We start from the raw sequence: 12,795 nt of genomic DNA, 5'->3' as shown, positions 1-12,795 counted from the left end.
ATCCTCTTCAGTATGAGCTGTCAGTTGTTTTATTGATCTTGGCCATTCTGGTGGTTTAAGATGATGTTTCAAAGTAGCTTTGATTTGCACTTCCCTGATGACTAAAGATGTTGAACCTTTCTTTAAGTGTTTCTGAGCCATTTGGGTTTCTTCTTTTGAGAATTCTTCATTTAGATATATACCCCATTTTTAATTGGGTTATTTGTTTTCTTGATGTCCAGGTTTTTCTTTTCTTTTTTTCTTTTTTTTTTGATTCTTTAAAAAATATATTCTGGAGATTAGCCTTCTATTGAACTTGCATTTGGTATATTTTCCCATTCGATAGTGGGTCACTTTAATCTGAATGATGGTGTACTTTGTCATACAGAAGATTTTCAGTTTCATGAGATCTTATTAATTGTTGATCTTAGTGCTTATGCTATTGATGTTCTGTTCAGAAAGTTTTCTTCCTGTGCCAAATGAGTTCAAGACTATTCCCTGTTTTCCGTTCTATCATATTTAGTGTATCTAGCCTTCTGTTGAGGCTTTGATTCATCTGGAGTTGAGTTTTGTACATGGTGATAAGCATGGGTTTATTTGCATTCTTTTACATTCAGGCATCCAGTTTAACCAACATCCTTTGTTGGCAATGTTGTGTATTCCAGTGTGCATTTCTGGCTTCTTTATCAAAAACTGGGGCTCCATATGTCTGTGGACTCATTTCTGGGTCTTCAATTCTAGTCCATTGATCAGGCAATTGTATAATTTCTATCTTTAAAAATTGAACATGACATTTTCTTAATAAGTAAGTAATTTTTTATATTTTTTAGTGACAGTATTCACTGAGTCTCTGGTTGACATCATAGGAACTTCTTGACAAATACATGATGATGTAATGACTGTTAATATCTGGTTAATAACTGGGGAAACAACTCATGGGAATAGAAAGACCTTGATCAAGGAGATAGTTGATTCAGCTTGGTGGTGTCTTGCATGTTGCTGTTCATTCCTACCCACACACAGAACTGCTCTGTAGAAGTTGGGCCTGTCCAATGCATGCTTTTTGAAATTCAGTGAGTGAATATTGGACATCGTTTGGTTTTCTTATGTAATGGTAATATGAGATTAAAATGCTTTGGGTAGTTTTGAGTTTCTATCCACTTTCCTCATCTCTCCTACCTGAACTAGAATGTAAAGCTGTTCATGGAAGTTACTGTGGCTGTGCTATATGCTAGCTTTCCTTCATAGGTCAGATCTTGAGTAAGAAATTGAGTTACACCTGAGCTGAAGTGTACGCAAATGTGGTATTCTTTCTGAGCCCAAGCTTTCAGAACTGAGACTTTCCTTAGACTTTCACTTGCTGTGTTAGACTGTGTTAGGCTTAGTTCCACTTTCTCATTTATAGAATAGTGGTAATAATACTGACCTACGATGATTGCTGTGTTAGAAATGCATTCTGAAGCACAATCATAGAGCATAGTATTTTGCCTACAAAAAGCAGGTAATTGGGAGTTCCTTATTATTTCCAGGGTATTAGGGGTTGCTGAGTTTATCTCTTTCCTAGTTCCCTAATTCCCAACAGGAAAATGGGAATTCAGGGTTTCATTAAGAAGTGATTCTTGTGTGCACATTTGAAAAATGATTTATTTTTTCAAATCAGGGAAAGAGATTTTATGTGGCATCTTTCTTTTAAGTAAAAATTCAGAACACGTTGTCTGAACTGGAACTGTCTCAGAGGTCTAGGATGTATGGCTTGCTGTCTTGTGTGATGCTCTCAGTATCCTCTTGGGTGTGGAAGGGCCTCCTGCATTTGTATTCTTGGGTCTTTTATTCCAGGCATTGCTATGTTGTCTAGACTTTCTTGTGTGAATTCCAGTCAGAGGAGATGGGAAATCCATACATTGAATTTAAGCACTGCTCTCTCCTTCCCTTGAAGCAACAAACTGATGGAGAAGGAGTTCTAACAGATTACTGGTGTGGGAGATGCTCATGGGTCCTGAGAAGAACTAGAAGTCAGTATGACTAGCAGCATAGACAAAGCAAACATTGGTTACGAAAAACAGATACAGACCGAACAAACCTACCTGGCTGTAGAGTCTGATATATAGAAAAATCTTACATTAAGTTATTATATGTTGATATTGAGAGTATCAAGTAAATGAAAGGTGGTCCATTGTCCTTCAGGAACTTACTTGGTTGGGCCTTCTTGGGCCACATTTAAGGGCTTGATTTGGACCTGCCTGTGGACATTGCCTCCTTATCACTCTGCCCTGTAAATCTTATGTTCATCCCCTAAATTTCCAGCCCCGTTCTAAACCAGGACATTCACTATGCGTTTGGTTGTAAGGGAGACCAGCATCATGCCCTCACTCACATAGGTGCTTTAGGGATGTGTGGCTGAGCTCTGGGGGTCAGACCCAACCCTCCCTCTGATATGCAGTTTTCCCTCTTCCTCTGTCTAATAGTACTCGCAGACATGTTACTTGCTTTATACTCATAACCAAGTGGTATTTTAATATAATGCATTGGTCAGTGTAGGTATCTTAACACTGACATATATACCAAAACTTTCCAAGTTACAACATACCTCATCTGTCTTCTGGGGCCTTACCCTTGAGGACACAGTGATTCTACAAAGACACTAAGTACATACATCATTGGTTCATTGTGGATCTTAATGCTCTAAATACTTTATAGAAATTGAATCTTTGTTATCCATATAGACAGTCATTATTTGTGAGTCAATTAATTTTTCCAGGTCACACAAAAACATTACAGGATTGTTTTGGGGTGAGAATTCTGAAAGTGGGAATCCTGAAATTCATGCTCATGTATCTTCCTTTCTGTGCATGCTTTTTCCATGCTCTTGGTCAATATCTACTGTTTTCCAATATTTAAAGTTCTTTTATCTTTCCCAAGTCCATACAGTCAACTAACCTGTGGGAAACAGTCCTGACTGGGAGATTTAGTTTAGTATGTAAATGACTACTTGTGTTATAAGGTGGATTCCAAATACATATGCCAATGGATACCTGTTCCTTGGAAGGAATATAGTATAAAATGAGGATGCCATACTCTCCTGTTTCTTCATGTCAATTTATAGATTGTGGTTTCTTCTTAGGTTTATTTTTTTTTTAAATCTGGATTAAGTACAACAGAGGAAAAAATGTGTAGAGTTTTTGTAGTATAATTTGGATTTACATCCAAACTTCACAATTGACTGGTTTTGGACTCAGGCTCTTCCTGAATCGGTTTTCCTTATCAGTGGTATGTGATTGTCAGGGATGTTAGGCTAAAAAAAACTAACAAACTTATAGTGTTATAAGTTAGAGTATAAATCCTAAATTTGGGGTAGAAGCAGCATTTGGAAGATACTGAATGCAGTATAAATTCTAGGATTCTACAAGGACAAAAAAAATCAAGAAATTTTATATGATAACATCTTTGTTAAAAATTCTTATGGGAATCCAGAGTTATTTAGGAGTATGTCCGATTTTAAATGAGCCAGATATAGTTTATAGAAACATAATTCATGGTCTTAAATATAGCAACAAGGTATAAATGTGCATGATTGAATACACCTTTTAAAATAAAATAATTAATTGAATTACCTAAGTGCATTTGAGAAATGAATTTCGTTCTTAAAATATATTAAATTTGACCTGTCTCAGGGATAATTTTATTGCAAAGTGTGGTTAAGCTTTTTGAGGTGGTTTTTGTGTTGTGTTCTCCTATTGTCTGATGTCTTATAATTCTCTCTTTTTTTTTTTTTACCCACAGATTTACCAATAAAGAGATACAGAGAGTATGAGCTGGTGACACCAGTTAGCACAAATCTAAAAGGACACTATCTTTCCCATATTCTTTCTGCAAATCACAAGAAGAGGTCACCCAGGGATGTGTCATCTAACTCAGAGCAATTGTTCTTCAATGTCACTGCGTTTGGAAGAGATTTTCATCTTCGACTAAAGCCCAACACTCACTTCCTAGCTCCTGGGGCCGTTGTGGAATGGCATGAGACATCTCCAGTGCCTGGGAATATAACTGACCCTGGAAACAGCCGTCAGCACGGAAGTGCTTCGGAAAGAATCTGGAGATCAGAGCCTTTGCAGACTAGCTGTGCTTATGTTGGTGACATCATGGACATTCCAGGAACCTCTGTCGCCATTAGCAACTGTGATGGTCTGGTAAGACTCACTTCCTTTCCTATGTGTGTGCACATGGGAGTGTGCAGGTGTTGGCATTCAGTGTGTCTTCAGCATTGCACGGTAGAGGTGGAAAGGAACCCCAGCTCACAGGCAGCTTGGTGGGTGGGGCAGGCCCCCTCTGTCCTGCAACTGTTACAGCTTCTGTACACAGCATTGTGAATCTTAAGACCTTCTGAGTTGTTACTGCAGGAGCATAATCCCTTTTGGAGGACAAAGATGACTAATAATTCTTGACAAATGATAGTGTCCTTCTTGCTAGGCCAGCCTATTTCTAGGTTAGAAACACTGAGCTACCCAGTCCCAGAACTGTCCCTATGCTCTGTAGATTTCCAGAACAAACTTCTGCTTCTGTGGACAACACCCCTCTTGCCACATTATCTGACCAACTCTGGCTACAATTCTATCAGTAGGGTTTTTTTTTCCAGCTATCCCTAAGATGACCGTGACCTCCATCCCTGCCATGACTGGAGCATACCCAGCCTTTGATGGCCTTGGGCAGGAGGTGTTGGTCTGCGTCACCTTCTTGCTTTTCTCTCTGAAGTGAGTTCAGGGGGAGAAGTCATGATGGCGGCCAGTGTTTTACACTGGGGTAGGAAGACTCTGTTGCCGGAAGCCGTAGGTGAAAATTTATTTTCCCCACAGAGTTCTTCCATGTGCTCTGTCACACCCCTAGATCACTCACGTGAGTAGTGACAGCTCACACTGCTGTTTGTAAGTCTACCAAAGTGCAGGAATGTTTGATATAATCTTATGTCACGAGTTTTACAATAGAAAGACATGAAGTTTTTCTAGGCTTACTAATACACCACTGCCTTGTGAATTCTCCCGGTTTGTCAGCAGAGGGAACTGGTGGAGTGGAGGAAATGGGTAAGTTAATTGCTTCTCTGGGTTACTGGAGGTCAGTGATTTCCTTCTGGGCTGCTTTTACGATCAGGTGAGATTATCAAGTACTAAGGTTTTCCACATTAAAACAAATTACCTCTAACTTTCTCATGAAAGTACTAGGGTGTATCTAGTAAAAAACAGTAGGTAAAAGGGACAGACTCAGGAAAAGTCTGGCTGAAAAAGATGGGAGGGGTCCTCTCTCCTCTTCCTTCTTGCCCTTGAACCTTTGCATCTCTGGAAGTTAGAGCAGGAGAGCCTTCATAGCATCCGGGGCTCTTGGAAGTTAAGGTTCCACGATTTAATAACGATGGGTGGATGTCTTTTTCTACAATATTAGATAGTCACATCTGGCGAATGTCATAGGCATTTTATCCTTGTTGGATCTTTGGGCAAGACCAAATGAACTGTGTGTGCAGTTGCCAGTTTCTAACAAAAACATCCTCGGGGCTTCTGCTTTGAGACTTGGTCCCTTCGAAAACATGCTGCTGCTGTGTTTGCCCCAGTGCGTCTGGTTGCAGAGGCACTTTTTCACCAAGTCTGTTTTCGAAAGAATCAGGCAGCGTGCATGTGATTGAGAACATTTGGTGATTGTAGATTCAGCTCAGTCTGGTAAGTGAAATGTTTGGCACTAAAAATAGGCACAGTCCTGTAGCCACTTGCAGGGGACTTGGAGAAGCGGGTTGTTGGGAAACTGACCTTTAAGATGCCGATGGTGGACATCTGCTTCTGGGAGCTGAAGCTGCTCTCTCCAGGCCAGTGTCCTCTTAACTATTTTCTTTCACAGAGGTTCCCACAGAAGGAGCTGTGTATCACTGATGGGCAGAGGGGAGGACCACGCCTTTCTGGTTTACATACTGATTTTAGAGGCAGTAGAAACTGAGGAAAAGAATACTGAAAGAGTGTTTCCAGGTTGGCAGGAGACTGTTTCAGGATGAAAGACTCTGTAGCTCTCAGTATATAGAAGGAGATAAAAGAGGAAGTGGCGTGGGGTTGTTAAAAGTCCACCATTTACTTTTGTTACACGCAACAGTGTATGAGACCATGGCTGTTGTGAGCTTGCGTCTTAAACTAGTTTGCTTGACCTCCCCTTGCCCCATAATAGCTGATGATGTTACCTAGTTTTGTGTGACCTATGCCAGGTTTGAGCTTTGGCCCACATCATCCAGCTTGCCTCCCTTTTCATGCAGCTAGGCAGCCAGATTGTACTTATTTAGAATAAAGAGTGATGGGTTAGCCCAGTCTTTCTTCATTATTATATCTCATGTCACTTAATAACTGACATAGGTTCTTGATGGCGCTGAAGAAGTACGTCAGTGACTGTGGAAGCGGTGGTGAGAGCCTCTTACATCACTTCTGGGCAAATTATACTTGAAACAAGAAGAAAGTTGTGGATATGACAAGAGGCCTTGTGGGGGACTGTACTTTGAGACCACGGCTTCTATAAGCTAAGCCTACCCTCAAGAGTCCCTTAAGCTTGATGATTGTTGTTTAATTAATCTGATTGGAGAAACACTGATCCAAGTTAGGACAGTAGTGAAACACTCATATATGTCAGGCTCTGTGCATTGGATGGCTGGGGTGAATATTGAAGTAGGGCAGGCTTAGCCTTTGTCTTCGGTGAGATTATGCAAAAACATAATAAAAAAAATAAGGCTGATATATCAAGGATTAGAGTGGAGAAATGTGAGAGCTTAGATGATGGAAAGATGATTTCTGCCTTGGATGGTAGCCTTGATGGAAAAAGCTATACTTCCGATGCTGGAGAATTTAGACGATGAGCATGTATGTTAACATAATCATGGGTGAAGGAAGGGAAGGGGTGGGAAGAACTGCAAACCTCTGGGGGAAGGCAGGAGCGTTGTATGGTCGTATGACTGGGGAGAGTTTGAGAAAATTGATTTCATGAAGGTTGTAGCCCATGCAACAAAAATAACAGGAGAGTCAATGTAGAGTAGGCCCATAGCTACCTGAATGTCGAACAACATTGATGGAATAAGGGAGGGAAGAAAGAGAGACGAAGAAGGCTGTCTCACAGACAGTGCTCAAATGCATGGCTGATGCTGCCAGGGTTACCTGGATGTTCAGGATGACGACAGGGCAAGGATTGATGGACTTATTTTTCCTCATAGAACATGTACTCAGGAGGCCTGTGGACTTGGCTGCTGGTATTTAGGCAGGTTTGTACAAATAGCTCTTTCTCAAGAATTTTAGGTGAGAAGTGTGGAATTTGCTTTTGGAGACCCAAAACTGATTCCCATAATCTCAGGCTCTCCAACCTTGCAGTTTGAGGGGTTAAATTCTATTCTTTAGGAAGATTTATATGAGTCTGATTTCTTCCATCTGGTATGTTTCCCACACCTTCTCATGTGTTTACATTCTGATCAGATTTATTCATTCTATCTCTAAAAGGCATGTCTAATGTCTTTTAGTGATTTCTGCTTATAATATACTTTTACATAGAAATTAAAGAAAAATGTAGATGAAGGTAATATAATTTTATCTAACCAATGTCAAACCAAATAATACCTCTATTAATAAGGGGGTTGGTATTTATTCATACTTTATGTTGTTGTAGTAGTATCTAGTCTATATAGGTATGTATTTGTATGTTCATATATGGGACAGGTATTTCTACACAGTTATGTATGTATATGTGTATTTATAAACATATATTACATAATGGGGACAGTAGTCAGCCATACATGGCATCATTTGCAGTCAAGAGAAATGTAACCAAATTTAAAGATGCATTGTTAAATTATAATTGCATAAAATTAACTGCAATGCATATTATATTCTGCCAGAAAAACTTTGCCGCTATGTCCTGTTGTCCTTGCAGTGAGCTAGAATGTTACCAGTTTAATTCCTAAAAAATGATGGGTTGCTAATTATTTACCCTTAAGCAGTATGTGTCTTTCATAATTTGCAAGTAACATAACATAGCATATCTTGTGAGACCCTGTCTCAAAATAAAAAAAAAATTAAAAGAGAATTAAGCTTCATGAAAAGTTATGTGTAGCCTGGGTTCCATTCTAGTAGTTCAGAAGAAACTAACCCTCCCCTCCAGGTACTTGTGTATTTTTTTCACTATATTTAATATACTTAATATAAACTATGTGGTAATTGACTGTTACTGGTCAGATTTCCAGCCATTTGAAAGCTACCAATGGTTAAATTTTTGTGGAATTGATGTTATATGAAAATTCTTCTCTCCTCCTCCTCTTCCTTCTCTTCCCCCTTCCCCTCCTCCCCTCCCCCTGCCTTCTCTTGGAATGTCAGGACATTGAACCTAGTGCCTTGTACATTCTAGGTAGGTATTAAGTTGCTGAGCTACACCTCCAGCCCCATGAGAATTTTCAGTCATTTAGGGGATAACATCCCTCATCCCTTGTTCAAGGATCAACTATAGCTACATGTTGTTTTAATTTACCAACTCATCCTCTGGCTGGCTATTGTATGCATTACTGAGTATGAGATATTGATGTCTTCAACTATGATTGTAAAGCTGTTTGCTTTCCTTCAGTGCTTCCATTTTCTTCATATGTTTTTATGTCCTGTTACTCCATATGTAAAGATTTAGGATTTTAAATATGTTTTTATTGGTATATATCTTCCTTTGTTTTTTTGTAACTTGTTTTGTGAAGTCTATTTTGCTTAATGTTATACATGAATTAATTAACTTATGCACTGGATCTAAAGTGATTTTCTTATAAACACTGTATTGTTAAATTATGCTTATTGTTTTAATTTATTATGTTTTCTTTCATTCTATCTTGTCCAAGATTTTTCAGCTGGCTGTTGTTATGTGCAACAAATGTCAGCACACACAACTTTTGAAAGGGGTTCTCTGATGAAAGGAATGGTCTGTCTGAGGCCTTCTCCCATCTTATTTTCTGTCCTTCTCAAAAGGGGCCAATGGGTTCTCCTACTGGGTCTTACCTGGAGAATATTGGTATTCACAGTTGAGACCCCGAGTCTCAGGTCTGAGTAAGCCAAGAGGGCAGTCTGAATGCCTAACCTTTAGCAAGTGAGAACTCGTCATGCACCAGTGAGGAATCCTTTGCTGTGTGTATGTGGAGAAGGCCCTGAGAAACAAAGAACTCAGTGTGTGATGTTCATTTGAGTCATAATAGACTGTGAAGGGCTTACAAGGGTATTTCCTAAACTCTTTAAATTGGATAGAAATTCCCTATGATGTAGTAAGGACCCACACCCACACACATTGTTGTCTGATGAACTCTATATCCATCCAAGTTTCTTATCCTGAAACCTACACTCACAATACCACAGAATGTGACTGTGTTTGGAGAAAGGACATTTTAAGTGATTAAGAAAATCTGTGGTCATTTGAGTGGGCCTTAATCCAGTGTTCTGAAAAGAAGTGATTAAGACAAAGACAAGCAAAGAGGGAAGACCATGGGAGGATATGGAGATGAGAAGGTGTCTACAAGCCAAGGAGAAAGGCCCCAGGAGAACCAATACTATCAGCTCCATGAGGGGAACTTCGAGCCTCCAGAGCTGAGGACATATATTTCTTCTGCTTAAACAGCCTGGTCTATAGTATCCTGGCATAGCCATTCCAGGAACTCTTAGTTACGCTGCAAAAGCAGTGTACCACTGGCATGATTCTTCTTGTTTAAACAATGAGTTTATCCTTTGACAATTTCATTCCTTTGTGTAATTCTTTCTGTTCATCTTCACTGCTCTCCTTTTGTTAACTCACTCTCCTCACCTCTCTCTCCCCAACATATCCCTCTTGTATTGTCATGTCTTTTTGTTTTGTGACCAACTGAGTTTAGCCATCAGTTCATAACGTCTGCGTCTACTTGTTCCGTACCTATACATCATGGGGCCTATCCATATTCAGTTATGGATTGGAGGGCTGGGGGTTCTTGGGCTTGATTCTTCCCTGATGTCTTACTCATGTTCTGTTGGATAGTCTACACCATGCCGGCAGCCTTAGTTATTTATTCTCTTTAAAAATAACCCATTTAATGTGTATGTGTGTTTCACCTGAGTGTATGCTCTGTGCAACATTGAGCACACATTGTCAAAGGAGGCCCGAGAGGATGTTGGATCCCCTGAGACTGGAGTCACAGATGGTTGTGACCCACCATGCTGGGGGTGGGGCTAGAACCTGGGTCCTCTGAAAGAGCAGCCAGGACTTTAACCACTGAACCATTTCTCCAGTCCCTATTTTCATTTTGAAAATCCATTCTGTCTATCTCTGCCCATTTACATTTAAATTGATTACTGATAAGGAAAGGTCTTAATTTTGATGTCTATTTTCAAGTGGTTATAGTGTCTCTCATTTCCTATATTGTTATTTTCCTTCAGGTTTAGGTGACTTTTTGCAGCAAAATAATTTAATTCTTCTATTGTCATCTTTTGTATATATCCTTTAGCTGAATTCTCTGTGGCTACTGTAGGAATTACATTTAACATATTAAAGCTATAGCTCCTTGTTTTGAACTTAATTTTTTTCTAGTTTAACTTTTAACTTCACTTAGATTTTTTTTGTTAAAAATGACAACTATTTGTCAGACATGTATGCTTATTGTTTTGAATTTGTTTTAACAGTGATAAAATATGAAAACAGTTCTTTTTGTAGCTCTGTCCCTTCTTTCAGCTCAGGATGTCATAAAATTTTATCTTTATGAATTTCATGTCTAGAAATTTAAACTAAAAAATTTAAACTCCTTAATCTGTTTTAAAATTGTTTTATTACATTTTTTAAGAAATTAAAATATAACTTTCTCCCTCTTCCCTCCAACACCACCCATGTCCCCTCCCTGAGACTCCTCCCTGTGTTCCCTCAATCCCTTTTCAAATTTATGGTCTCTCCCTCACCAACTATTATTGCTACCCCTATATTTAAATGCATAAATATATCAATAAGCCTGCTGAGTCTGTTTAACGTGGTTTGTATATATATGATTTCAGGGCTGACCACTTTGTTTTGACTAACCAGAATCTCATCCCTGGGAGAGGCCAATTCTCCCTCTCCCTCAGCAGTCATTGGTTGCCTGCAGTTCTTTGTCTAGAAGTAGGACCCGACGAGGTTCCCCCTGTTCTGTGTTAACATGTCTATTGATATTATCAATGTCCAGGTCTTGTTTAGTCAACCAAATTGCTAACATATCACAGGCCAAGCTTTCCTGACATTTCTAGAAGACACATTCTCACGTCAGACTGGAGGTCCTTTGACTCTTACAATCTTGATGGCCCCAACACCTCCTTCTTTAAATTCTTCCAGCCGTCAGTGCAGGAGCTGTGCTGTAGATGTATCACAGGGTGCTGGGCTCTACATGATCCACAGATCTCTGTTTTATGATCTGTCGTAGTAGTTTTCTGTAATGATTGCCTTTCACTGTAAAGAGGAGATCCTTTGATGCGGGATGAGAACTGTACTTATCTGTGGTTATACAGACAGGTTTGAGAATGCAGCTAGGAATCATGTCATTAGTACCGTGACAATAGTAGGTTCTCTTCTAAGATCTGTGACCTCAGTAGCCCTGGTTAAATAAATGGCTGGGATTCGGTACCAGGCATGATTTTGCTCTTATTGAGTGGGCCTTAAGTACAATTTAGACAACTGTTGGCTACTGCCAAGATATGAGTGACAATATTGCACCTTTACAGATAACTTGCCATGCTGGTCATTATTACAGTTCATTGGCATCACAGTTAGATAGGACTATTGATTGCTTCTCTCCCTTGACAGCTTACATAGCACTTCCTGATACTATGAAAAACAGACTGTAAGAAGATGTTCAGGTTAGATCCAGCTATGCTTTTTCTTCAAACTGTGTTTGAAGTATGTGGCGTCTTCACCCATAAGGTCTTACCTTCAACCTCCAAGAGGTTGCCAAGGGCAACAGCAATAGCCTATATTGTTTTGAGAGTCACTTGGACTAGCCTAACAATTCAATGGATGTTTCTCATGCCTGTTACTGGGATTTTGTTAGATAGTATATGAGTCTTGGGAAAGCATTGTCAGCCCAGTGGCATATCTTCTCTCTCTCTCTCTCTCTCTCTCTCTCTCTCTCTCTCTCTCTCTCTCTCTCTCTCTCTCTCTCTTACACACACACACACACACACACACACACACACACACACACACACACACCCTTGTCTGTGAATGATGTGGCTACCCATACACTTGTATGTATTGTGTCTCTTAAATAATGTTGTAAGCCAAAGTAGGATTATATACCATTATCAAAATAATACTAACTTTACCATGCTTCTTTTTTCAATTTACCTTTATTGAGATCTTGTGTTTTTTTCAGCTGAATGCTTATTATTCTTTTTTTGTTGTTTTTTATGTTGTATTTTTATTTTATAATTTAATTTAATTTTACATATCAGCCACAGATTCCCTTGTCCTCCCCCCTCCCACCCCATCCCCACCTTCCCCCCAACCCACCCCCCATTCCCATCTCCTCCAGGGCAAAGACTTCCCTGGGGATTAAGTTCAACCTGGTAGATTTAGTCCAGGCAGGTCCAGTCCCCTCCTCCCAGGCTGTGTCCCTGCATAAGCTCCAGGTTCCAAACAGCCAGCTCATGCACTGAGGGCAGGTCCCAGTCCCACTGCCTGGATGCCTCCCAAACAGATCAAGCTAACCAACTGTCTCACTTATCCAGAGGGCCTGATCCAGTTGGGGGCTCCTCAGCTATTGGTTCATAGTTCACGTGTTTCCATTCGTTTGGCTATTTGTCC

The 12,795-nt window shown here is 39.8% G+C and overlaps 1 protein-coding gene across 4 annotated transcripts in view; it reads left to right on the top strand.

Moving 5' to 3' along the window:
• Positions 1-12,795, top strand: part of Adamts3 (ADAM metallopeptidase with thrombospondin type 1 motif 3) — a 227,076-nt gene that overhangs the window by 18,859 nt on the left and 195,422 nt on the right. For all 4 annotated transcript variants that reach the window (XM_006991663.4, XM_016009917.3, XM_076546598.1 and 1 more), the window contains exon 3: positions 3,760-4,166. In XM_006991663.4, coding sequence (XP_006991725.1) covers positions 3,760-4,166 — 407 coding nt within the window. The remainder of the gene's footprint in view (positions 1-3,759; positions 4,167-12,795) is intronic.

This window comes from Peromyscus maniculatus, chromosome 10 (assembly GCF_049852395.1).
Source record: "Peromyscus maniculatus bairdii isolate BWxNUB_F1_BW_parent chromosome 10, HU_Pman_BW_mat_3.1, whole genome shotgun sequence".
Classification (NCBI taxonomy): domain Eukaryota; kingdom Metazoa; phylum Chordata; class Mammalia; order Rodentia; family Cricetidae; genus Peromyscus; species Peromyscus maniculatus.
The sequence above is the reverse complement of the archived record's forward strand: the minus strand, read 5'-3'. Positions and strand labels throughout refer to the sequence as shown.